The 24,028-nt window shown below is 50.7% G+C and overlaps 1 protein-coding gene across 4 annotated transcripts in view; it reads right to left on the bottom strand.

Moving 5' to 3' along the window:
* LOC119969211 (gamma-taxilin-like) overlaps positions 1–24,028 on the bottom strand; it is a 102,577-nt gene that overhangs the window by 29,912 nt on the left and 48,637 nt on the right. For all 4 annotated transcript variants that reach the window (XM_038802512.1, XM_038802514.1, XM_038802511.1 and 1 more), the window contains exon 3: positions 13,321–13,412. In XM_038802512.1, the coding sequence (XP_038658440.1) occupies positions 13,321–13,412 (92 nt within the window). The remainder of the gene's footprint in view (positions 1–13,320; positions 13,413–24,028) is intronic.

The raw sequence follows: 24,028 nt of genomic DNA, 5'->3' as shown, positions 1-24,028 counted from the left end.
GTAGGCCAACCAGGCAAAGGGTGGCAGGTTGTCGTCCCGAGGGATATTAGTGAACCAGAATGGGGGTTTTAACGTCAATTGGACATGGTTGTGGGTGGCAACGGAGGTACAGTGGTTAGCTAGTGCTGAGGCGCCGTCATCGGCGCCGAGGACCCGGGTTCAAAATCCCGGCTCCATTCACTGTCCGTTGTGGAGTTTGCTCACATTCTCCCTGCGCATTCTGGCATGGGTCCGCACCCCCACAACGTAAAAGATAGTGCAGGGTGGGTGGATTGGCCACAGTAAATTGCCCCTGAAATGGAAAGCAAATCGACAATTGTTTCAATGGTCATCTTTTAATTCCAGATTTTCATTGAATTCAATCAACATTTGCTGTGGTGGGATTCGCAACCCGGATCCCCAGATCATTATCCTGGATCTCTGGATTACTAGTCCAGTGACAATGCCAGTATGTCACTGCCTCCCAAAGGTGTTCATAATCTTTTGCATTGTATATGCCTACTTCAAAAATGAGTAAACACTCGGTGGCATTGTTAGAATTTGTCAATCCAACTAGAGTTGTGCATAAAAAATTATTTTTAAGTTTCACAAAACTGTAGTGAAGTACTAATAATTGCAGGTCTGGTAGTGTGAAGAACAATCAAAGGTTAATTAATATTGTAAAACGCTAGGGCCACAATACCGAAGTGTATAGAAGTTAAGTGACACTTTTTCTTCATCATCCGAAATGTGCAGTGACAAAGGTGACTCTTTCACAAAGCAAAACTAATTGGAAAGCAGATTATCCAACAAGATCACCCCACTGTAAATGTTTATCCCTTCACTGTATAACCAGAACACTGAAGCCAGTAAGGAATTCTTAATGCTCATGACAAATAAGAAACCATAATGATCACCCAAAATCCCTAACACTGCTTCTAAGACACGAGTGATTCAATCACAGAACTGTTGGTCAAAACACACAGACCAACAATAAGAAAACAAAGTGAAAGGAGCACGATCAGAGAGACTGAGCAACATATAAACCATTAATGGTGGAGAAAGCAAGGTGACAAAGCTGTGACTAGAATCCTAGGTTTTCTCAGTAAAGGTGCAGAGTACAAAAACAAGCAGCAATATTTAACTTACGCAAATACCAGAGTAAGAGGCTTTAGCTAAAACAGAGACCAGACACACAAGAGTCCTTTTTTTAAACCAGAAGATATAGGCCCAAGAGAAATTCTAAAACCTTTCGTAGAAGTAAATAACTTCCATCCACAATGAGTTGGTAAATAAAAGATACCCACAAAAAGAACGATGGAAGAGATTAGGAGAATACACCTTTTTAAAAACATTTAGTCTAATCAGGATGTGGTCTGCTTGACCAGAAACAACAATGAAAACAGAATCTGTAATTGCTTTTAAAAGGAAAAATGAACAACTGAATAAAAGAAATGCAGAGAGCATGATCGCTTCTTCGAAGACAGACCCAGAGTAACATCAAACAAAAATACAATGGGCTGGATTCTCTGGGACTATGTCCACAAGCCAGCGTAAAAATGCTGGCGTTTCACTCCAGATTTTCCTGAAAAAAATATAGAACTTACTTTCAGGGGCTGACAGGGAGCCAGAGTGATTCTCGAAGCTTTAGCTGCGGATACGGGTACCTGCACTTCCGGCTCCAAGGTGATGGCGGACTCGGACCGCAGATCAGGACCACGAAAAAAGGTTCCACCGATCTGCCCCATGCCACTTCATCTGACCCGCCCAACCGCTGCCCCGGCCACCCAAAAGGCCCCCCCCCCCCCCCCCCCCGTGTTTGATCCCCCCGCCCCCCCCCACCAGGGTGGCCGCGGACTGATTCGCAGTCGCCGTGCGAGTCCCGACCGGCCAGACGTGGTTAGAACCACACGCCGGGAACTCGGCCGGTCGGGACCGGAGTATCATTGGGAGGGCCTCTGGCAATAGCCCCCCAGCCACATGTCGTGATTCACGGGCGAGCAATTCTCTGGGGACCAGGTCCAATTCGGGCGTAAAAGTTGATTCACCGCCCCCGCGCCAAACGCACGGGGCTGCGGAGAATCCAGCCCAATGTTTCTCTATGGAATGCAGACAAATAGTTCAACATTCTGATGGCATGAATAAAGTGATTAACGATGTACGTCAGCACAATGTTAAGTTTTCTTCAGTCATACCTTGACCAGAATTCTTCCTTTAACTGAGGGGGTATTTCGGAACTTAAAGGGAGATACGGAAGTCTGTACCCACAAACTGTGCCAACCTGATGGACACCATACCTCAGCTCCCAAGACTGGTTGTTCACCCATTGGGAAGGAGAGCAGGAAACATAGATTAATTATTGGCAACAATAGCTACTGGCTTGGAGAATTATAACAGGTGCTTCTTCACATTCAGCAACCCCCTTCACAATTCAAATGAGAAAATATAAAGTGATGAAAAAGAATTCAAAATTGACAAAATACCATTCAGATATAAATAACTAAAAATGCCACTGCCTCTTATTAATTCACCAATATTCGATGTGGCTGAGTTGGAGACCGAGGTTGATCATGGACGAGAGGGGGGGTCATCTTGGATGGGCCCGATTTAGGGTGGTATGGAGGTGACGAGCCGGAAGGGGATAATGGCGGACGTAGGTGTAAACCTTCGGTAAGAATTTTAACGTGTAACGTTCACGAGTGAAATTGGCTGGTTAAGAGGTCCTGTGCTTTTTGCATACCCACGGAGTTTGAAGGCGATCTTCTTACAGGAGACGCACCTCTGAGTGAAGGGCCAGGTTAATGTTGAGGAAGGATGAGTGGGACAAGTGTTCCACGCGGGGTTGAATCAAAGTTGCCTTTTTTTTGCGTGCACATTCTCCCCGTGTCTGCGTGGTCTCACCCCCCACAAACCAAAAAGATGTGGGCAAGTGGATTGGTCACGCTAAATTACCCCTTAATGTGGAAAAAAATTAGGGACTCAATTATTTCAAAAGGTTGGCAATAGAAAAGAGACTAGTATTTGTAGACTATAGTTAACCTCTACACTATTATTTATTTTTTTAAATATTTTTTATTCTCCTCCTTTTTCACATTTTCCTCCCAAATTTACACCCAACAATAAACAATATCGGTAACGAATGTAATGTTAATCCCATAATATAACAACGATCCCATCCTCCCACCCAACCCATACATTACCCGCATGTTAACATAAACAATGACAAAAAGGAATCAAGAATCACCCATAGTCACCATTAACACACATGTCCCCCTCCCCCCAACCCTAACCCCCTTCATGTTCGATGTGATCCAATTCTCGAAAGAGTGCATAATGAATAATGCCCATGAATTGGAGAACCCTCCATCCTTCCCCTCAGTTCAAATTTGCCCTTTTCAAGCGCAGGAATTCCAGCAGGTCCCCCCCCGCCACCCAGGGCACAGGGTGGAGAGGTTGATCTCTACCCTAACAGGATCCCCTTTGGGCGATAAACGAGGGGAAGGCTACAACATCTGCCCTCCGCACCCGTTTCCAACCCCGGCTGGTCCGACACCACGAATATGGCCTCCCCGAGGGCCCGGGTGATGTAAGGCTCAATGACTCAATGCCCTGTATTAGAGTATGTAGGTATTCCAAACATGTATAAAGGAAGAACATTAATAAATCCAACAAAACAATCTTGTTTTACCTTTTACAACCCCTCCCCCAACCCGCGACAAACAGATCTTCAACGTAGTCGTGAACATTCCTCACTGTGTCTCAAAACCCTCCTCTGATCCTTTACTACAATTTGATCTGTTCCAAAAATAGAAAGTCATACAAGCCCCCCCAGCCAGGCTGCCAATCCTGGTGGCGTGTCTGCTTCGGATTTAAACAAAATACCTCCGCCAGGCATCAGTTAAAAAGCAAGCAATAACATCGGCCTTTTTCCCTTCCATCAGCTCTGGCACCGCCGACACCCCAGAAATCGCCACCATTGGGTCCGGCCTGACCTCTACCACTATAATCTTGGACAGTGTCCCAAACACCGCTTCCCAGTACTTTGCCAGCTTCTCACACCCCCAGAGCATGTGTAAATGGTTCACCAGCCCTCACCCACATTTTGTACACCCGCCAATCACCCCACGAAAGAACTCGCTCAGTTGTACACGAGTCATGTGCACCTTCTTAAACTGGATCACACTCATCTGCAGACAGGAAGTGGCTTTCACCCTATGTATAGCTTCGCACAACAGAACCCCTTTCTATTTCATCCCCCAGATCCTCCTCCCCCCATTTACATTTAAGTTCGCCAGTTGCACCTCTCCAGCTCCCCGAGCAACCCATATAGTTCCCCAATCTTGCCCTTTCCAGGTTTGTCTGGGTGTATCAATTGCTCCGGCAGAGTATCCCCAGACAGCACGGCAAACATTTTCCACTTTTTTTATTACAAAGTCCCGTACCTACGGGTACCTAAACCCACTTCCTCTTGGCAGCTCGAACCTTTCCTGTAGCTCATCTAAACTTACAAATTGCCCTTCCAGGTACAGGTCCCTCACCTTCTCCAGTCCCATCTCCCTCCATCTTCTATAAATCCCATCCATCTCCCCAGGCTTAAATCTGTAGTTCTCACACAGTGATGTCAACATCTACATCCCCTCCAATTTAAAGTGGCTCCTTAGTTGGTTCCATGTCTTAACCATCGATTTCACCACCGGGCTCTCCGAGTACTTCCATGGGGCAAACGGCAAAGGGGCTACCCACCAAGGCTCTCAGGCTGGATCCCCTGCAAGATTCTCATCCATCCTAACCCACTCTGCAGCCTCCTACCCCCCACCACAGCCTCACCTTCTCCACATTTACTGCCCTGAAATAGTGGGCGCGATTCTCCGCCCCCCATGCTGGGTGAGAGAATAGCGGGAGGGGCCTCCCGACATTTTCACGCCCTCCCGCTATTCTCTCCTTCTCACCCCCCCCCCCCCCCCCCCCCCCAATGAATCGCCGCTCGCCGTTTTTTATGGCAAGCAGCGATTTTCCGAGGCCGATGGGCCGAGCCTTCACGCCCGTTTGGGGCATCTGGGGGCCCCGATTGGCACGGCAGTACCATGGCCATGCCAAGGGGGCATACCGATGGCGGGCCGTGCGTCCGTAACGGACGCACTCTTTTCCCTCCGCCGCCCCGCAAGATCAAGCCGCCACGTCTTGCGAGGCGGCTGAGGGATAAGACACCAACTGCACATGCGCGGATTGGCGTTGTCCAACCTGCGCATGCGCGGCCGACATCATCGGCCGCGTCAGCCGGCGTGACGCTTGATGTGCGGCCTTGACGACCTCGTGACGCACGGGGCCGCGCTCCTAGCCCCGCACGGGGGGGGGGGGGGGGGGGGGGGGGGGGGGGGGGAATCGGCCCCGGAAGTGGGCGTGAAGGCTGCCGTGGGTCACGGCCTGTCCCATGGCAGCCTTTACGATTCTCCGCATTTGCGGAGAATCTCGCCCAGTGTCTCCACATTAACTGCCCAGAAAGAGTGTAACAGGTTCAGGAATGCCAACCCCCCTTTCTGTCTCTGCCTCTGTAGCAGAGCCTTCTTTACCCTCGACAATTTTCCCACCCATACAAACTCCAAGATTACTGCCTCAAATTTCTGAAAGAAAGCCTTCGGGAGAAAAATCGGGAGGGCCTGGAAGACAAATAAGAACCTTGGTGACATTCATTTTTATGACATGCACTCTCCCTGCCAACGTCAAATGCAATGCATCCCATCTCTTAAGATCTCCCTTAATCTCTTCACCAGTGTTGTCAAGTTCCACTTGCGCATCATGGCCCATTCCCTTGTCACCCGTATCCCTAGGTATCTAAACCCTTCCCTAGCCACCTTAAATTGTAGCATCTTTAGGTAGACCTTCAGCCCCACCTCGTTCATCAGGAATATTTCGCTCTTCCCTATGTTTAATCTATATCCTGAGAAGGCCCAAACGTTTCCATATTCCAACGATTCTGCCCATGCTCGCAAGTGTGTCTGACACAAACAACAACAGGTCGTCCGTGTATAGCGATGCCCGATGTTCTCTACTCTCCCGCCACTCAGTAGACCCTCTAAGGGTCATTGCCAAGGGTTCAATCGCCAACGCAAATACAACAGTGGACATGCCTGTCTCGTATCTCTGTATAACTGAAAAATTTGTAAACTCATTTCGTTCGTGGCAATATGTGCCACTGGGACCCATGCCACAAACTTCGGTCCAAATCCAAACCTGTTCAAAATTTCAAGTAAATACCTCCATTCCTCCCAGTCAAAGGCCTTCTCCGCAACAATGGAGACAACAGCCTCCGGCACCTGCCCCCTCGATGGAGTCATTATCACATTCAAAAGCCTCATAATACTGCTGGAAAGCTGTCTGCCTTTTACTAAACCCGTTTGGTCTTCTACCATCTCTGGCACACATCCCTCCATCCTTCCCGCCAACACCATGGCCAGCACCTTCAGTCAGTATTTTTTTTTTATCAAACAATTTTATTGAGGTATTTTTCGGCATTGTAAACAGTTACACATAACAACAAAAAAAGGCAAAAATGTGCAAACATCAACGTAAAATCAATACTTCACAACCATACTGCACAAGCCCGCTCCTCTCCCATCGACACTACCCGCCTAGTTATCCCTCCTACTCTACTCTAACCTCCCCCCCCTTGCTGACGTTCACTCTCCTGCGAAGAAGTCGATGAATGGTTGCCACCTTCGGGCGAACCCCAGTACAGATCCCCTCAAGGCGAACTTAATTTTTTCCATACCCAGAAAACTTGACATGTCCGAAAGCCATGGTTCGGTCTTCGGGGGTTTTGAATCCCTCCATGCCAGCAGTATTCGTTGCCGGGCTATCAGGGAAGCAAAGGCCAGAACATCGGCCTCTTTCTCGCCCATGACTCCCGGGCCATCGAAACCCCAAAAATTGCCACCCCCAGACTCATCACCACCCTTGTTTTTAGCACCCGGGACAAGATCCCCACAAATCCCTCCCAGTACCCCCCAAGCTTAGGACATGCCCAAAACATGTGAACGTGGTTTGCTGGTCCTCCCCCGCATCTAGCGCATTTATCCTCTACCCCAAAGAATTTGCTCATCTGAGCTAACGTCATGTGGGCCCGGTGAACGTATTAAATTGAATCAGGCCGAGCCTGGCACATGTTGCGGTTGAGTTTACCCTACTCAGGGCTTCTGCCAACAGCCCGTCCTCCATCTCGCCGCCAAGCTCCTCCTCCCATTTGAGTTTCAGTTCCTCCGTCTGGGACTCTTCCCCCTTCATGAACACCGTATAAATATCTGAGACCCTCTCCTCCTTCTCCTCTAGAGACTATTCTGTCTTGGATCCCTATTGGCAGGAGGCGTGGGAAGGATGGGACCTGTCTGCGGACAAAGTCCCGCATCCGTAAGTACCTGAAATCATTTCCCCTTACCAGGCCAAATTTCTCTTCCAAGCCCCTCAAACTTGCAAAGCTCCCCTCCAGGAACATATTCGCCCACCCTCCTCACCCCCGCCATGTTCGAAACCCCCCATCCATGTTTCCGGGGGCAAATCGATGGTTATCACATATTGGAGCCCAGACAGATGCACCCACCTCCCCTACATGCCTCCTCCACTGGCCCCATATCCGCAGGGCCGCCTCCACTACCGGGCTGGTGGAGTACCTGGTCGGCGACAGCGGTAGGGGAGCCGTGACCAGGGCTGCCAAACTGGTGCCCCTGCACGAAGCCGCCTCCACCCGCTCCCAGATAGACCCCGTACCCACCATCTACGTCCTTATCATGGCTATGTTAGCCGCTCAGTAGTAGTTGATCAGACTCGGCAATGCCAGCCCTCCCTCGCTGCGGCTCCTCTCAAGCATCGCCTTCTTCACGCGCGGGGATTTTCCCGCCCGACAAAGCTCATGATGATTTTGCCAGTCCTTTTGAAGAAGGACTGTGGGATAAAGACCGGGAGGCACTGGAAGATGAACAGGAATCTAGGGAGGATTGTCATCTTTACAGTCTGCACCCTCCCCGCCAGTGACAGCGGGAGTGCATCCCATCTCCGAAACTCCCTCTTCATTTGTTCCACCACCCTGGTCAAATTTAACTTGTGCAACCTGCCCCAGTCTCGTGCCACCTGTATCCCCAAGTACCGGAAACTTTCCTCAACCAGCCTAAATGGCAGCTCCTTCAGTCTATTCTCCTGGCCCCACAAACATCTCACTCTTGGCCATATTTAATTTGTACCCTGAAAACCGGCCGAACTTCCCTCAGTGTTTCCAGTATATTTTCCATCCCGGCCAGTGGGTCCGACACATACAGGAGTAGGCCGTCCGCATAGAGAGAGACCCTATGTTCCACCCCGCCCCCTGGTCATTCCCTTCCATCCCTTTGCAGCTCTCAACGCAATCGCCAACGGCTCTATGGCCAGCGCAAACAACAACGGGGAGAGTGGGCACCCCTGTCTGGTTCCGCGATGTAGTCTGAAATAATCTGACACTACCCTGTTCATCCTAACGCTAGCTTTTGGGGCTGGTTCAGTAGTCTGACCCAATTCACCAGTCCCTCCCCGAACCCAAACCGTCCGAGCCCCTCCCACAGATAGCCGCACTCCACCCGATCGAAGGCCTTCTCAGCATCCATTGCCACCACTACCTCCACCTCCTTGCCCGTCGGGGGCATCATGATCACATTAAGCAATCTTTTCAAGTTAGCTGTCAGCTGCCTGCCTTTCACGAACCCTGTCTGATCGTCCCCAATCACCTCCGGTACGCAGTCCTCAATTCTAATCGCCAGGACCTTTGCCAGGAGCTTGGCATCCACTTTGATCAGGGAGATTGGCCTGTATGACCCGCAGGATTCCGGGGCCTTGTCCCGCTTCAGTATCAGCGAGATGGTGGCTTGCGACATTGTCGCTGGCAGGATTCCTCTGTCCTTTGCCTCATTAAAAACCCTCGTCAAGACCGGTCCCACTAACTCCGAGAACTTCTTGTAAAACTCCATTGGGTATCCATCTGGCCCCGGGGCTTTCCCCGACTGCATGGCCTTTAGGCCCCCCAATACCTCCTCCACTCTAATCGGGGCCCCCAGCCCGTCCACTAGTCCCCCGCCTACATTTGGGAATGTTAGCCCATCCAGGAACCTTTTCATCTCCTCCGGCTCTTCCGGGGGCTCTGAAGTATACAGCCTACTATAGAAGTCCCGGAATACCTTATTCAGTCCTGCCGGGTCCTCCACTCTGCTCCCCTCCCCATCAATCACTCTACTTATTTCCCTGGCCGCCTCCCTCTTCCTGACTTGCTGCGCTAGCAATCTGCTGGCCTTCTCCCCATGCTGGGGCTGGTTTAGCTCACTGGGCTAAATCGCTGGCTTTTAAAGCAGACCAAGCAGGCCAGCAGCACGGTTCGATTCCCGTACCAGCCTCCCCGGACAGGCGCCGGAATGTGGCGACTAGGGGCTTTTCACAGTAACTTCATTGAAGTCTACTCGTGACAATAAGCAATTTTCATTTCATTTCATTTTCATACTCATACCCTCGCCTTCCTAAGTTGTTCCACGGCCCTACTCGTGGACAGCGCCCCCAGTTCCGCCTGTAATCTCCTCGTCTCCCTGAGTAGGTCCTCCCCCGGGGACCCCGCATGCTCCTCGTCTATCCAATACATTTCCCTAACCAACCTGTCCATTTCTGCTCTGTCCGCCCTGACCCTGTGAGCCCGAATTGAGATCAGCTCCCCCTCACTACTGCCTCAGCGCCTCCCACAGGGTCGCTGCTGAAACCTCCCCCGTATCGTTCACCTGCAAGTAGTTTTGCATACACTTCCGAAGTCTCTCACATATCCCTTCCTCCGACAACAATCCTACGTCTAACCTCCATTGCGGGCGTTGGTAATTCGCCCCCCCGACCTGCAGGTCCACCCAGTGCGGGGCATGGTCCGAGATAGTAATTGCCGAATATTCCGTATTCTTTACCTCCCCTACACAGTCCCTGCTCAAGATAAAGAAATCAATCCTAGAGTATACTTTATGAACATGTGAGTAAAACGAGTAGCCCCTTCCCGTCGGCTGTCTGGCTCTCCATGGATCCACTGCCCCCATTTGCTCCATGAACCCTTTCAGCTCCCTTGCCATTGCTGGGAGTCTGCCCGTTCTGGGACACGACCGGTCCAGCCCCGGGTCAAGGACCGTATTAAAATCCCCCCATTATCAACCTACGTGAGTCTAGGTCCGGGATCTTTCCCAGCACTCTTTTGATAAAGTCCACGTCGTCCCAGTTCGGAGCATATATGTTCACCAGCACCACTCTTCTCCCCTCCAGTTTGCCTCTTACCATCAGGAACCTGCCCCTGCTGTCTGCGACTATGCCTTCCGGCTCAAATTGAACCCACTTATTGATCATAATTGCTACCCCCCTGGACTTAGAATCCAAGTCCGAGTGGAAGACCTGGCTAATCCAGCCCTTCCTTAGCCTAGTCTGGTCAGACACTTTCAGATGTGTCTCCTGCAACATAATTACGTCCGCCTTCAGAGCCCGCAAATGTGCGAACACACGTGCCCTTTAGTCCCCTTACATTCCAGGTGATCATCCTGGTTGGGGGGCACAACCCAACCCAACCCAACCCACCCCCTCCCCCCCCCCCCCCCCACGCCGGTCAGCCATAACCTTTCTCGGGCCGGCCCCTGGGCCGTGCGCTGCGCCATTCTTGGCTCGCCTCCACCCCCGACCTCCTTTCCATTACCTAGTTCAGATCCCTCCCACGTCAGCAGAATAACTCCCCCCCCCCCCAGCAACATCCCCCGGTAACCCCACCCCTGCCATCCATTGGCTGTATTCTCCACCCCCACCTGACTCCCTTGACTAGCCAATCTGCTAGCCCGGTGACTCATCACTCCGGCGCACGCCTGCCTCATTCCCATTATTTCCCCGACCTCATCCCCATTCCCCAGCACACCATCCCCCCCCCTCCAACCCACTGGAGCAATCTACCTTCAGTCAGTATTGAACAACAAAATGGGCCTATGTGACCCACACTCCAACGGATCTTTCCCACTTTTTGGGATTAATGTAATTATTGCCTGTGTTAATGTCTCTGGTAATTTTCCCTTCTCCACAGCTTCGTTAAACATCCCCAACAAGTGTGGAGCCAATTCTATCGCAAAAGCCTTGTAGAAAACCATTGAGCCCCGGTGCTTTCTCGGACTTCATTCCCTTACACTTTCAATCACCTCTCTCAGGCTCAATGGTTCTTCCAATGTCTGCTTCTGCTCCTCTTCCAGCCTCAGGAATTCCAAACTATCTAGAAACCTTCCCATGTCCCCTCCCGTTCCATCTGATGCTGTCTTATATAACTTTACATAGTATTTCCGAAATGCATCATTTAGTTTTCCCGGTTCTGATACTACCCCTCCCACTCTTATTTTTAAAATTTTTCTGGATGCAGCCTGCTTCCTTCACTGGTGGGCCAGCATAAGCTTGCCTTCTCTCCGCACTCGCATTGCAATGCTCTCGTCCTTTTTAACTGCCCTACTACCTTCTTATCATCAGCCTATCAAACTGCCCCTGCAACCTTTTTCCTCACTGCTAGCAGCTCCTTTGTCGAGGCCCCTGCATATCTCTTGTCCACCTCAACTATCTCCCCAACAACCGTCCATAATCTTCCCGCCACCTCCTGTCTCTATGCACTTTAAATGGAATGACCACCCTCGGATTACTGCCTTCAACGCCTCCCAAAAAGTGGCCATTGACACCTCCCTGATCTGATTAATCTCCACGTACTCCTCAATTGCTGACCTCACCGTCTCACAAAAACCCTCGTCTGCCAAAAGATTTAAGTCAAACCTCCAAACCGGCCTCTGCACCCGCCCCTCACTGAGTTTCACCTCTATCCAATGTGGCGCATGATCAGATATTATGATCCCTGTGTATTCTGCATCCATCACCCCCAAAAACACCGCCCAGCTCACCACAAAGAAATCAATCCTCTAGTATGCCATATGTACATGTGAGAAGAAGGTAACTCCCTCTTGCCCAGATTCCTAAACCTCCACGGGTCAATCATTCCCATTTGTTCCATATACCCGCCCAGCTCCTTTGCCATCCTCAGCCTTTCCATTGACTGGGAACACGACCTGCCCACCTTCGGCTCCATCACACAATTGAACTCTCCAACCATAATCAATTGCTGCAAATCTAGGTTTGGAATCACACCCAGCAGACTCGGCATTAACCCCACATCATCCTAATTTGGTGCATATACGTTGATGAGCACCACAGACGTCCCCTCTAGCCCACCACTCACTAGTATACACCTCCCTCCTGGGTCCCGTACCTCTCTAGCTCCCACAAACCGCATTCTCTTACTCATCAAAATGGCCACCTCCCCATGCCTTCGAGCAAAGCCCCGCATGGAATATTTATCCCACCCATCCCTTCCTCAGTCTAATCTGATCCTTAACTTGGAGGTGCATCTCCTGGAAGAAGATCACCTCCGCTTTCAAACACTTCAGGTGTGCAAAGGCCTGGGAGGCATTGGGGGGTGGGCTAAGGTTAGGAAGGCCAGTGGAAAGCGGGGCTGGGAAGGAGGTCCTGTTTGTGTAAGCCATGTTGGCTGGGTGGGTGTGATGTTCATCTTGCCTTGTTCCTTTTGATACCCAATAGTTAAAATTGTTAAAATTATGAATGCCATAATAAAATATTTTCTAAATAAAAGCTGTGCAAAGGCCCGGGATCTCTTAATTGGCCCATTTAGCCCCCAAACATTCCATGAGGCAAATTGCATCGGGGGTCTACGCCTCCAATCTCCTCTATCAGCCGCCATCATCCTCAATTGGCTCAGCTTCTCCTATCCTATTGCACCATATCCCGCCCATCCAAGACGGCCCCCCTGTTTGTCCATGACTATGCTTGATCTCCACCTCCACCGCGTCGCAATTCCAAGGATTTATAATGCCTTTTGAGTGAGGAAATGTCTCATCTCAAACCTAAATGGCCGACCTTTCATTCAGAGGCTGTGATCCTTAGTTCCAGAACTACAACCACCACTCCCGCCACTGCCAAGAGAAATACTCTGCCTCACCCCAACCTACCCCTCAAGCCCCCCCCCCGCCCCCCATTAGAATTTAATAAATTTCAGTGAGATCATCTCTCGAGCTTTTAAACTCTAGGGAACACAGGCCGAGCCTACAAAATGATGATAAACTCAGTGAACTAGAATTCTAGGAGCCACAAGTTAAGATGAGAAAATAAAATAAGAACTATAGCCACCCCTATTTCTCGTTTTCCTCACTCCTTCTCCCAGCTTGCAATGTGTGGAGTTATAGGGTAAGTGAGGTTATTTTTTGCCCCAATGATACAACATACCAAGTCTGCGTACTTCTTGCACAAAGCTGCCAGCTTCTCCTCTGGAGTGCTGAGTGTGTTCAATGCTTGCATCAGCAACATCACTTCTTTCCCTGCAATGCAATGAGAGAGTTAATGGCAATTTTAAATTTTGGAGACAAGATTTACACCTACATTTCCATTTCACACCTTGGTTAATGAATCTCTGGATGTTTTCACACCCTCCCAAGTTTTAATGAACAATTAAAGTCATTCAGACCAATCGCAACAAAAGAAACACCCATAAACCACCGCTGCTCCCAAAACTGGATATTAAGATCACCGAAGTGGAAAGCAAACGTTAAATGCCAAATCCCCACAATCAACGTACTAAAAGAAAAATTTGAATCAGCAATCGTTCCGAGTGTTTGATCGGTAAAATACTGATCACCTGCAGTCAGTGAAGCCAATCACATGAGTGAGCTGAAGAGGCATGATCAGCAGAAGCCACTGGATGAACTAACTAATCGTCAATGATAGAATCCAGCTCACTGGTCTGTGCTGCTCTCTGAAAATTATGTCGTCAGCATTCCAGTCAAACACCTAAAAAAAACTCTCTCAAATCAATCATTTTAAACAGTATCAAAACTTCTGGATCAGCTTTACAGTGGCTGTTCCCTCTCCTATTGACTCAATTTAGAGAACATATTTCTCCCAGCTACCAGCATTTAAAGAGCGCGAGATTTTGTTTATACCCATTAATTGTGAACTGTATGCCCAATAAATTCAATTAAAATACGGCAGTATTAATACCAACAACTTGTATTTTATCCAGTGCCTGTAATGTACTAAAACACCTCAAAGTGCTTCACTGGGGCATCAACAGGCAAAGTCTGACATCAAGCCATGTCGTAAGACACTGGGGCCAATGGCCAAAGAAATTATTTTAAGAAGCATCTTAGTGTAAGAGAGAGAGATAGAGAGACAGAGGTTTAGTGAGGAAATTCCAGAGTTTAGGGCCTTGGCAGCTGAAGACACCGGTGTCAATGGGTGGAGCAATTTTTAAACTGGGAATGCCCAAGAGGTCAGAAGAGGGAATGCAGCATGGTAGCAGTGGGTAGTACTATTGCTTCACAGCTCCAGGGTCCCAGGTTCGATTCCCGGCTTGGGTCACTGTCTGTGTGGAGTCTGCACCTTCTCCTCGTGTCTGCCTGGGTTTCCTCCGGGTGCTCCGGTTTCCTCCCACAAGTCCCGAAAGATGTGCTGTTAGGTAATTTGGACGTTCTGAATTCTCCCTCGGTGTACCCGAACAGGTGCTGGAATGTGGCGACTAGGGGCTTTTCACAGTAGCTTTATTGTAAGCCAACTTGTGACAATAAAGATTATTATTATTAGATACCTCGGAGGATTGGGGGCTGGAGGAGATTGCAGCAATATGGAGGGGTAAGACAATGAAAGGATTTAAAATTAAGGATGAGCTTTTTTGAAATCGAGTCATTGTTTGATCAGGAACCAATGTAGATTTTCCAGCAGAAGGGTGATGGATGAATGGGACTTGGTGCGAGTTAAGACATAGGCAGCGGAGTTTTGGAAAAGATGGTGGGAGATTAAAATCAGCCAGGGGTATACTGGAATAGTCAAGTCTGGAGGTTACAAAGGCAACAATGATGGTTTAAGCTATTGCAGGGACAGAGTAGGTAATGTAATGGAGGTGAAAATGATCTGTCTTAGTGACGGAGCTCATATAGGCTGGAAGCTCATCCTAGAGTCAAACTCTGTACGACACCTAGGTCTCAAGTATATATCCAGCATAGAATGTTGAATGAGCAGTCTGACAATTGAGAAAGACAGGATGGGTTGAGAGCATTGGTGATGAGATGGAGCAGGGTGTCATCAGTGTATATTTGTGTTTTCGAACAATGTCGCTGTGAGGTAGCATGTGGACAAGAATTAGGAAGGGGCCAAGGTCAGATCCTTGGGGGACATGATAGAAAACGGTGCAGGAGTGGGAACATACAAACTAGGATCAGACCGCTCGGCCCCATTAGCCTGCTTCGCCATTCAATAAGATCATGGCTGATTGGATTGTCACCTCCACTCCACATTCCTGCCAACCCCGATAACCTTTCACCCCCTTGTTTATCAAGAATCTATCCAGTTCTCCTGCTGTTGCCTTTTGAGGAAGGGAATTTCAAAGACTCATGACCCTCAAAGATAAAAATGCTCCTCATCTCGGTCTTAAATGGGTGATTCTCTGGTTATGGCTGAAATGGAATTGGAATGAAAAATAGAATCAGGCAAGTACAGATCCTCACAGCTGCATGACGATGGTGTCGCCAAACACGTCAGCTGTATACAGTCCGAAAAGGACGAGGAGGGATAGTTTATCACTGTCACATAGGATGTCATTTGTAACTTTTAAGACCCGATTCTGTATTACGTCACGGGCAGAAACCTAACTGGTGAAATTCAAACATGGTGTTCAGGTACAAGCAGGGAAACAGGTGTCTCATGGACAAGATATGGGTGGCATGGTGGTTATCACTGCTGCCTCATAGCGCCAGGGATCCAGGTTCAATTCTTCTCCCAGTGTCTGAGTGGGTTTCCTCCAGTTGGTCCGGTTTCCTCCCACAGTCCAAAGATGAGCAGGTTATGTGGACTGGCCATGCTAACTTGCCCCTTAATGTCCATAAGGTAGGCCAAGTTAAGGGGATAGGGCAGGGACGTGGGTCTAGGTAGGGTGTTCTTTCAGACGGTTGATGCAAACTCAATGGGCCGAATGGCCCCCTTTTGCACTGTAGGGATTCTACGAGCTCAGAAAGCAAAAGGGGCAACAAAACTAAACTGGAGAACAATGCATGTTCAGAGCTAGGACAGATGGAATCCAAGAGGAAGTTTAGCCCATGGGAAGGGAGGGACATGGCGCAGACAGGTGGTCCCAATGTTAATGACAAAGAAGTTCATGAGCTCTTTGCACTTGTTGGTGACGGTGGAGGCGACAGGGGAGAGGGGCTAAGAAAGTAGTTTGCAGTAGCGAGAAAAAGCTGGGGATTATTTTTGCCTTCTGGGATAATTAGAATTCCACAGTGCTTTATGTAATTCAGTCCGATCTGCAGATGAATGGCTAATCCAATCGTCTGTCCTATGTGTTTGAGTGTGAATCCCTTGGCCATAAAGGGAGCGGAGACCTGGGTTGTATAGGCCAGTGTGAGTGCGTGACGGGAGTGTGTGCATGCGAGCGAGCGTGAGAGAGAAAGTTGAGATGAGGGTGTGGTTGAGCAGACTGGGAGCTGCAGAAATATCGTAGTGAGCGGACGACAAAGATAAGGCAGTGAGAGTTGGACGGTGAAGGTTTAAGTGAACCATAACCATAAGATATAGGAACAGGAGTTGGCCATTCGGCCCCTCAAACCTGCTCCATCATGGCTGTTCCGACAATCCTCGTGCACTTTCCTGCCTTTTCTCCGTAACCCTTGTTATGGGCCAGGGTTTAGAGAACGCCAAAGTGTATCATGGAGTTCACCTGACCCAAAACTTTGAATAGATTGTGGCTAGGGGAAACACACGGGCCTACTCTGCAGGTGTGATGCACCAGAAATCTATAGTACTTTAAAATTAAAATGAGACCACATCCCTACTCTTATCCCTACCAAAGGTGGTCCTTTGAAATAAGGGCCACCATTCCATTAGCCTTCCTGATTACCTGCTGCACCTGTGTTCTAGCTTTCTGTGCTTTGTGCACGAGGACCCAAGTCCCTTTGAGTAACTTTCTGCAGTTTTTCTCCATTTAAATAATACTCTATTCTTTTGTTTTCCTTTCTAAAATTTCACATTTTCCCACATTACACTCTATTCGCCAACTTTTTGTCCACTTACTTAACCTATCAATATCTCTTTGCAAACAGTTTGTATCCCTCTTGCAACTTGCCTTTCCATTTTGTGTCGTCTGCAAATTTGGCCACAGTATATTCGCTTCCTTCTTCCAATCATTATAATAAACTTGTGGTCCCAGCACTGAGCCCTGTAGAACCTAATTGGTTACAGGTTGCCAACCTGAAAAATAACCCCTCATCCCCACTCGTTAATTCCTGTCCATTAGCCAATTCTCTATCCATGCCAATAGACTACCTCCAACACCATGGGCGCGATTCTCCGATGCCGCGCGGCTCCTCGCACCCTATTCTCCCCCCCAGGGGGCTAGGAGCGGCGTTGCAAGAAACTCGGCCGCCGGGCCTTGACGCTAGCGTCAAAGCGGCGCGCTGAGAATGACACGACGGCGGCGCCTAAGTGACGTCAGCCGCGCATGCGCAGGTTGGCCGACTCCAACCCACGCGTGTGCAGTTGCCGTCTTCCCCTCCACTGCCCCGCAAGACATAGCGGCTTGATCTTGTGGGGCGGCGGTGGGGAAAGAGTGCGTCTCTTAGAGACGCCGGCCCAACGATCGGTCACCTCCTGAGTACGCCCGTGGTGCTCGATCCTCCCTCCGTCCCCCACAGGCCCCACACTTACCTGTCGTGCGATGTTCACGCCGGCAGCGACCAGGTGTGGTTGGCGCCGGCGTGAACTGGTCGGGTCGGAGAATCGCTGGTTGCCGTTTTTCCGCGACATGCCATTTTGGGGCCGGGGGGGGGGGGTTTGCCAGAAGCGTGTCGTGATTCGCCCGGCCCTCCTGCGATTCTCCCACCCGGCGTGGGGTGCGGAGAATCGTGCCCCATGACTCTTATCTTACGACTTTAACCTTTTGTGAGGTATCTTGAAGAATGCCTTCTTGGAAATCCAAATACAACACATCTACTGGTTCCCCTCTATTCACTCAGGTTGACACTTCCTCAAAAAACTCCAATAAATTAGTCGTACACGCAGGGGCAACACGGTGGCGCAGTGGTTAGCACTGCTGCCTCACGGCACCGAGGTCTCAGGTTCAATCCTGGCTCTGGGTCACTGCCTGTGCCCGTGTTGAGTTTGCACCTTCTCCCCGTGTTTGCGTGGGTTTCGCCCCCACAACCCAAAGATGTGCAGGGCAGGTGGATTGAACACGGGGATGGGGGCGGTAATTTGCAAGGATGGTTGAGCCACCATATTGTTTTTGCAGACAACATAGATAGAACGGTTAATACTCCAGATCTATCCAATTATTTATTTAAAAACATTCCATGACCTGGTGGTGAGAGCGGCAAGACAGAGGGGGACTCCGGTCTGCACCAGGAACGTCTCTCCCGAACCCTCCTGAGAAGTGAGAAGGAAGGTGTAAAAAAAAAAAGAGACGAACAAGGGGGAAAAATAAAAGTAAATAAATAAATGAGACAAGGAGAGAAAGGAAGGAAACCAACAACAAACCCCCCCCTCCCCCCCAAACAAAAACAAAAGGGGAAACCTGATGCCCGAGGCAGACCCAGCGAGAACAGAGGAGCGGGGAAGTGAGAGCAACCCCAGGGTAAGGACCAGCAGCGGGGAAAGAAAGAGAGACAGACAGATGGCTGGAGGAAAGAAAACACCAAGGTGAAGGGACAGCGAGACGCAAGCAGCAGCGAGGGTAAGGCGCATGAGCACCGGACACGCAGGCAGGCGGCCCCACAAGACGAGACGGAGGTACAGTCGAGCCTGAAAGGAAAAACGATGGCGGATCAAGCAGCGGAGCGTGAGCAGGACGCAGCAACCAGCATAAAGGAGGCGCTCTGGTCGGAGCTCCAAGCAATGAAGAAGGAGACGACACGCAAAATGCAGCAGACCATCGAAGGCCTGGAAAGCGAAGTGAAGGCGCAGAAAAAAACGATTCTGGAGTTGGGAGAGGGCCACTTCGAACCAGAGCGACAGGGTGATAACCCTAGAAGCCGAGGTGAAGAGGTTAGTAACGGCCCAGGGGAGCCTAAGAGGGAAAGTGGAGGACCAGGAAAATAGGTCCAAATGGCAGAGCATTAAAATAGTGGGTCTGCTAGAGGGAATAGAGGGCAGAGACCCAACAGGCTACATCACCCAAATGATGGGCAAGCTAATGGGAAAGGAGGTATTCCCAAACCCTCCGGAAATAGACAGGGCGCACAGGTCGCTCCGACCCAAGCCCAAAGCCGGGGACCAGCCCAGAGCAATTATTGCTAAGCTGCACCGGTTCCAAGGCCGGGAGAGAATCCCAAAGTGGGCCCGGCAAACGAAACAGAGCACGTGGGAAGACCATAAGGGTGGTATCAGGAAATTGAGGCGGACCTGGCCACAAAAAGGGCTGTATTCAACAAGGCGAAATCAGCCCGCACAAAAGCAAGGTTAAATTTGGGATGTTATAGCCGGCCAAACTCTGGGTAACATTTGAGGGGAAAGAGCTGTATTTTAACACCCCAGCGGCGGCTAATGAGTTTGTTAGAGCGAACAAGCTGGGGGAGGAGCACAGGCAACCGCAATGAAAGACATGGGGACGGAAAAGAGCGGAGGGCAGACCGCAAACAAGGACAATGGACTCATGAACTGTGCACGTGTTCTGCCTTGCGCGGGACTGTGCTGCCTTGTCTCCTCCCTCAATGCATGGGAGGGGGGGGGGGGGGGGAGAGGAGGAGGAGCGAGGGAAATGAGGGTGAGGAAAGCAAACAGGAGGGCGAGACAAGGGCCAGTGGGAGAAAGGTTAAACAGGGTCAGAACTGGGCAGACTGGGAGGAGGGCCACCGTACTAGCGAGGAGGGCCAGCACGGGAGGGCAGGAAGGAAGGAGGGCCGTGACCCCCTCTCAGGGGAGGGAGAGCATCTGGCACAGGGGGGGGGGGGGGGGGGGGGGGGTGGACAGAAGGGAGGGAGAACGCGGGGACACACAAAGGGACAGGGGCTGGGGGGGGGGGGGGGGGGGGGGGGGAAGGAATTCCCCCAGAATGGGGAAAATGTCAGGCATGGCAAGGGAGCTAGGGGCCTTCATGGAACAGATGGGGGCGGTGGACCCATGGAGGTTCCTGCACCTGAGAGAAAAGGAGTTGTCATCTTTTCGCAGGTGCACAAGGTATACACCTGTATCGACTTCTTTGCAGTGGGGAAATTGGTGCTTCCAGGGATTACAGGAACGGACTGCTCCGCGATCGTTATCTCCGACCACGCTCCACATTATATGGATGAGGTTGGAGACAGGCCCCACATGGAATCTGCACACGGACCTCCTGGCCGACAAGGCTATCTGACAAAAAATATCGCAGGCCATAGGCGATTACATTAGTAACAACCAAAACGGGGAGGTCTCATCCTCTATGTTCTGGGAGGCACTGAAGGCCGTGATCAGAGGACGGATCGTAGCCTACAAGGCAAGTAGAGATAGGGAAGAGAAGGTGGCCAGGCAACAGCTAGTGGACTCCATTCTAGAAGTCGACAGAAAGTACTCCGAGGCCCCGACCGTAGAGCTGCTGGCGGAGAGGAAAAAGCTGCAAATGGACTTTAAGCTGCTGTCCACTAGGAAAGCAGTGTACCAACTCCGCCAGGCACAGGGGACCTTTTACGAACACGGAGACAAGGCTGGCCGCCTATTGGCTCACCAGCTGAGAAAGCAGGCAGCCACGAGGGAAATAGCGCAGGTTAAAGATGGCAAAGGCAGACTGGTAGCAGACCCAAAGGAGGTCAATCGGGCATTCGAGACCTTCTATCGGGGATTGTACACCTCCGAGCCCCCCGACGGGGATGCGGGAATGAAACGGGTCCTAGACAGACTGGAACTGCCAGTTGTGGGGGAAGACAGACCGGGGGGGGGGGGGGAGCTGGAAGCACCAACAGACCTGGGAGAAATCACACAGAGCATCAGTTCCATGCAGGCGTGAAGGTACCGGGACCCAACGGGTTCCCGGCGGACTTCTACAAAAACTTTGCACCAGTCCTGGCCCTACATCTAAGGGGCATGTTCACGGACTCACTGGCAGGGGGCACCGTGCCCCCAACGCTAGCGCAGGCCACAATCTCACTAATACCCAAAAAAGATAAAGACCTGACGGAATGCGAATCATACAGACCCATTTCACTGCTGAACCTGGATGTGAAAATACTCGCAAAGGTCCTGACCAAAAGGCTGGAGGGCTGTGTACCAGAGGTGGTCGCAGAGGACCAAACCGTCTTTGTCAAGGGTAGGCAGCTCACAGCGAACATCAGGCGGCTGCTGAATGTGATAATGACCCCTCCCCCGGGGAGAGAACACCAGAGGTGATCGTCTCCCTGGACGCAGAAAAGGCCTTTGACAAAGTTGAATGGAGCTACCTCCTCGAGGTACTGGAACGGTTTGGGCTAGGAGCGGGATTCACCGCCTGGGTGAGGCTCCTGTACAACGCTCCCAAAGCGAGTGTCCGAACTAACGCCACCAGGTCCGAATACTTCCAGCTACAGAGAGGAACAAGACAGGGCTGCCCCCTGTCCCCACTCTTGTTCGCGCTAGCGATCGAACTCCTGGCGATAGCCCTGCGGGACTCAAAAATCTGGAAGGGAATCCGGAGAGGAGACAGAGAGCACATGGTCTCACTCTATGCAGATGACCTGCTCCTCTATGTCTCAAAGCCACAGGAGGGACTGAAGGCAATACTGCAAATACTGAAAGTGTTTGTAATCTTCGCGGCTACAAACTTAACCTGGGCAAAAGCGACACATGCCCAGTGAACCCAAATGTGGGAGGGACAGAGCTGGAGGGGCTCCCGTTTAAAACTCCCCAGAACAGATTTTGTTACCTGGGGATCCAAATAGCCAGAGACTGGACACAGATCCACAAGTGGAACCGGACCACCCTGGTGGAGGAAGTAAGAAAAGACCTTCAAAGGTGGGGCTCACTCCCACTCTCCCTGGAGGTGAGAGTGCAGACGATCAAGATGAACGTACTGCCAAGGTTCCTCTTCCTGTTTAGATCCATACCGATCTTCATCCCCAAGGCCTTTTTCCAAAACATAGACAGGCTAATCATGGTGTTTGTGTGGGGGGGGCAAGAACCCGAGAATTCCTAAACCAACACTACAAAGAGGGAAAATCGGAGGGGGCCTGGCTCTGCCGAACCTACAATACTACCACTGGGCAGCAACGGCGGAAAAAGTGAAGGTATGGGTACAAGAACCCAACACAGATTGGGTACAAATGGAGGAAAATGAATGAAAATCGCTTATTGTCAAGAGTAGGCTTCAATGAAGTTACTGTGAAAAAGCCCCTAGTCGCCACATTCCGGCACCTGTTCGGGAAGGCTGTTACGGGAATCGAACCGTGCTGCTGGCCTGCTTGGTCTGCTTTCAAAGCCAGCGATTTAGCCCTGTGCTAAACATCCCCATACAGGAGGCATCCTGTAACGGAACAACCCTCCGGGCCCTGGCCACAGTGGCACACCCATCCCCCTCCAAGGTACACAACGAGCCCAATGGTAGCGGCCATGCTGAGAACGTGGACCCAGTTGAGACAACACTTCGGGATAACCAAAATGTCCCTTATGGCTCCCATCTGTGGCAATCATAGATTTCCCCCAGCCATGCTAGATACCACCTTCAAAAGATGGAGGCGGGACGGGGGCACACTGACGGTCAGGGACTTCTATGTAGAGCGCATACTGGCGACACTGGACAAACTGACGAGGAAGTGGAAACTATCAAGAGGACAGGAATTGAGACACCTCCAAATAAAGCACTTCCTCCGCAAAGAGACAATGAGGTACCCCGAGGCCCCAGAAAGCACACTACTAGAGGACCTGATAGGCACAAGCAGCGAGAAGGTGGCGCTATGTGGGAAAATATCCGGACAGCTACTGGATAGAGCCCGAACACCACAGGACGGGACCAGACAAAAATGGGAGGACGAACTGGGGACAGAGGTGGCATGGGGACTCTGGAGCGAAGCACTGAGCAGGGTGAACTCCACCTCCTCCTGCGCAAGGCTAAGCTAATGCAGCTCAAAGTGGTGCACAGAGCGCACCTGACCAGAACCCGAATGAGCAAGTTCTTCCCAGAGGTGGAGGACAAATGTGAACGGTGCCAGAGGGGCTCGGCCAACCATACCCATATGTTTTGGGCTTGCCCCAAGCTTGCTGGGTTCTGGACAGCCTTCTCCGAAGCAATGTCCAAGGTTGTGGGGGTGAGGGTGAAGCCATGCCCAATAGTGGCAATCTTCGGAGCATCCAGAGCTACACGTGGGGAAGGGGGCCAACGCCCTTGCTTTCGTTTCCCTAATCGCACGCCGGAGAATCCTGCTTGGCTGGCGATCGGCAACATCACCCAAAGCTGCAGACTGGCTCGCTGACCTTTCGGAATTTCTCCACCTGGAGAAGATTAAGTACGCCATCCGAGGGTCAGAGGAAGGCTTCCTGGATACTTGGGGATATTCCGTCGGCCTGTTCCTAAACCTGTTCGAGGCCAGCAACGAGGAGTAAGCCAGGGGAAAAAAAAGATGAAGAACCAAAGGACTGCACAACTCAGGGAGAGAGAGAGAGAGAGAGAGGGGGGGGGGGGGGGGGGGGGGGGGGGGGGGGGGGGGATGGGGAAACCACAAGAGAAGAGGAAGGGTGCTGAAACCAATGTGGGGGGGGGGGAAAGAAAGAGAGGATATCATTGACCGATCCACAGGGCAGCAAAATGTACATAGAGTTAGTCAAATGAAGGACAAAACAAACCTCTCTGTAAAATAAAGCAAATTAGCGCGGACAAGAAAAATGCAATGTATATAAGTAACAACTGTTTATAAATATGAGAAAAGCCAATAAAAAGATTTTCAAAAAAAATCATTCCATGACCCTTGGAAATTGAGGTAGCTTCAGTTACATCTCACCTTGTTTCAGAACT

The sequence above is a fragment of the Scyliorhinus canicula genome, chromosome 7 (assembly GCF_902713615.1).
Source record: "Scyliorhinus canicula chromosome 7, sScyCan1.1, whole genome shotgun sequence".
Taxonomy (NCBI): domain Eukaryota; kingdom Metazoa; phylum Chordata; class Chondrichthyes; order Carcharhiniformes; family Scyliorhinidae; genus Scyliorhinus; species Scyliorhinus canicula.
The sequence above is the reverse complement of the archived record's forward strand: the minus strand, read 5'-3'. Positions and strand labels throughout refer to the sequence as shown.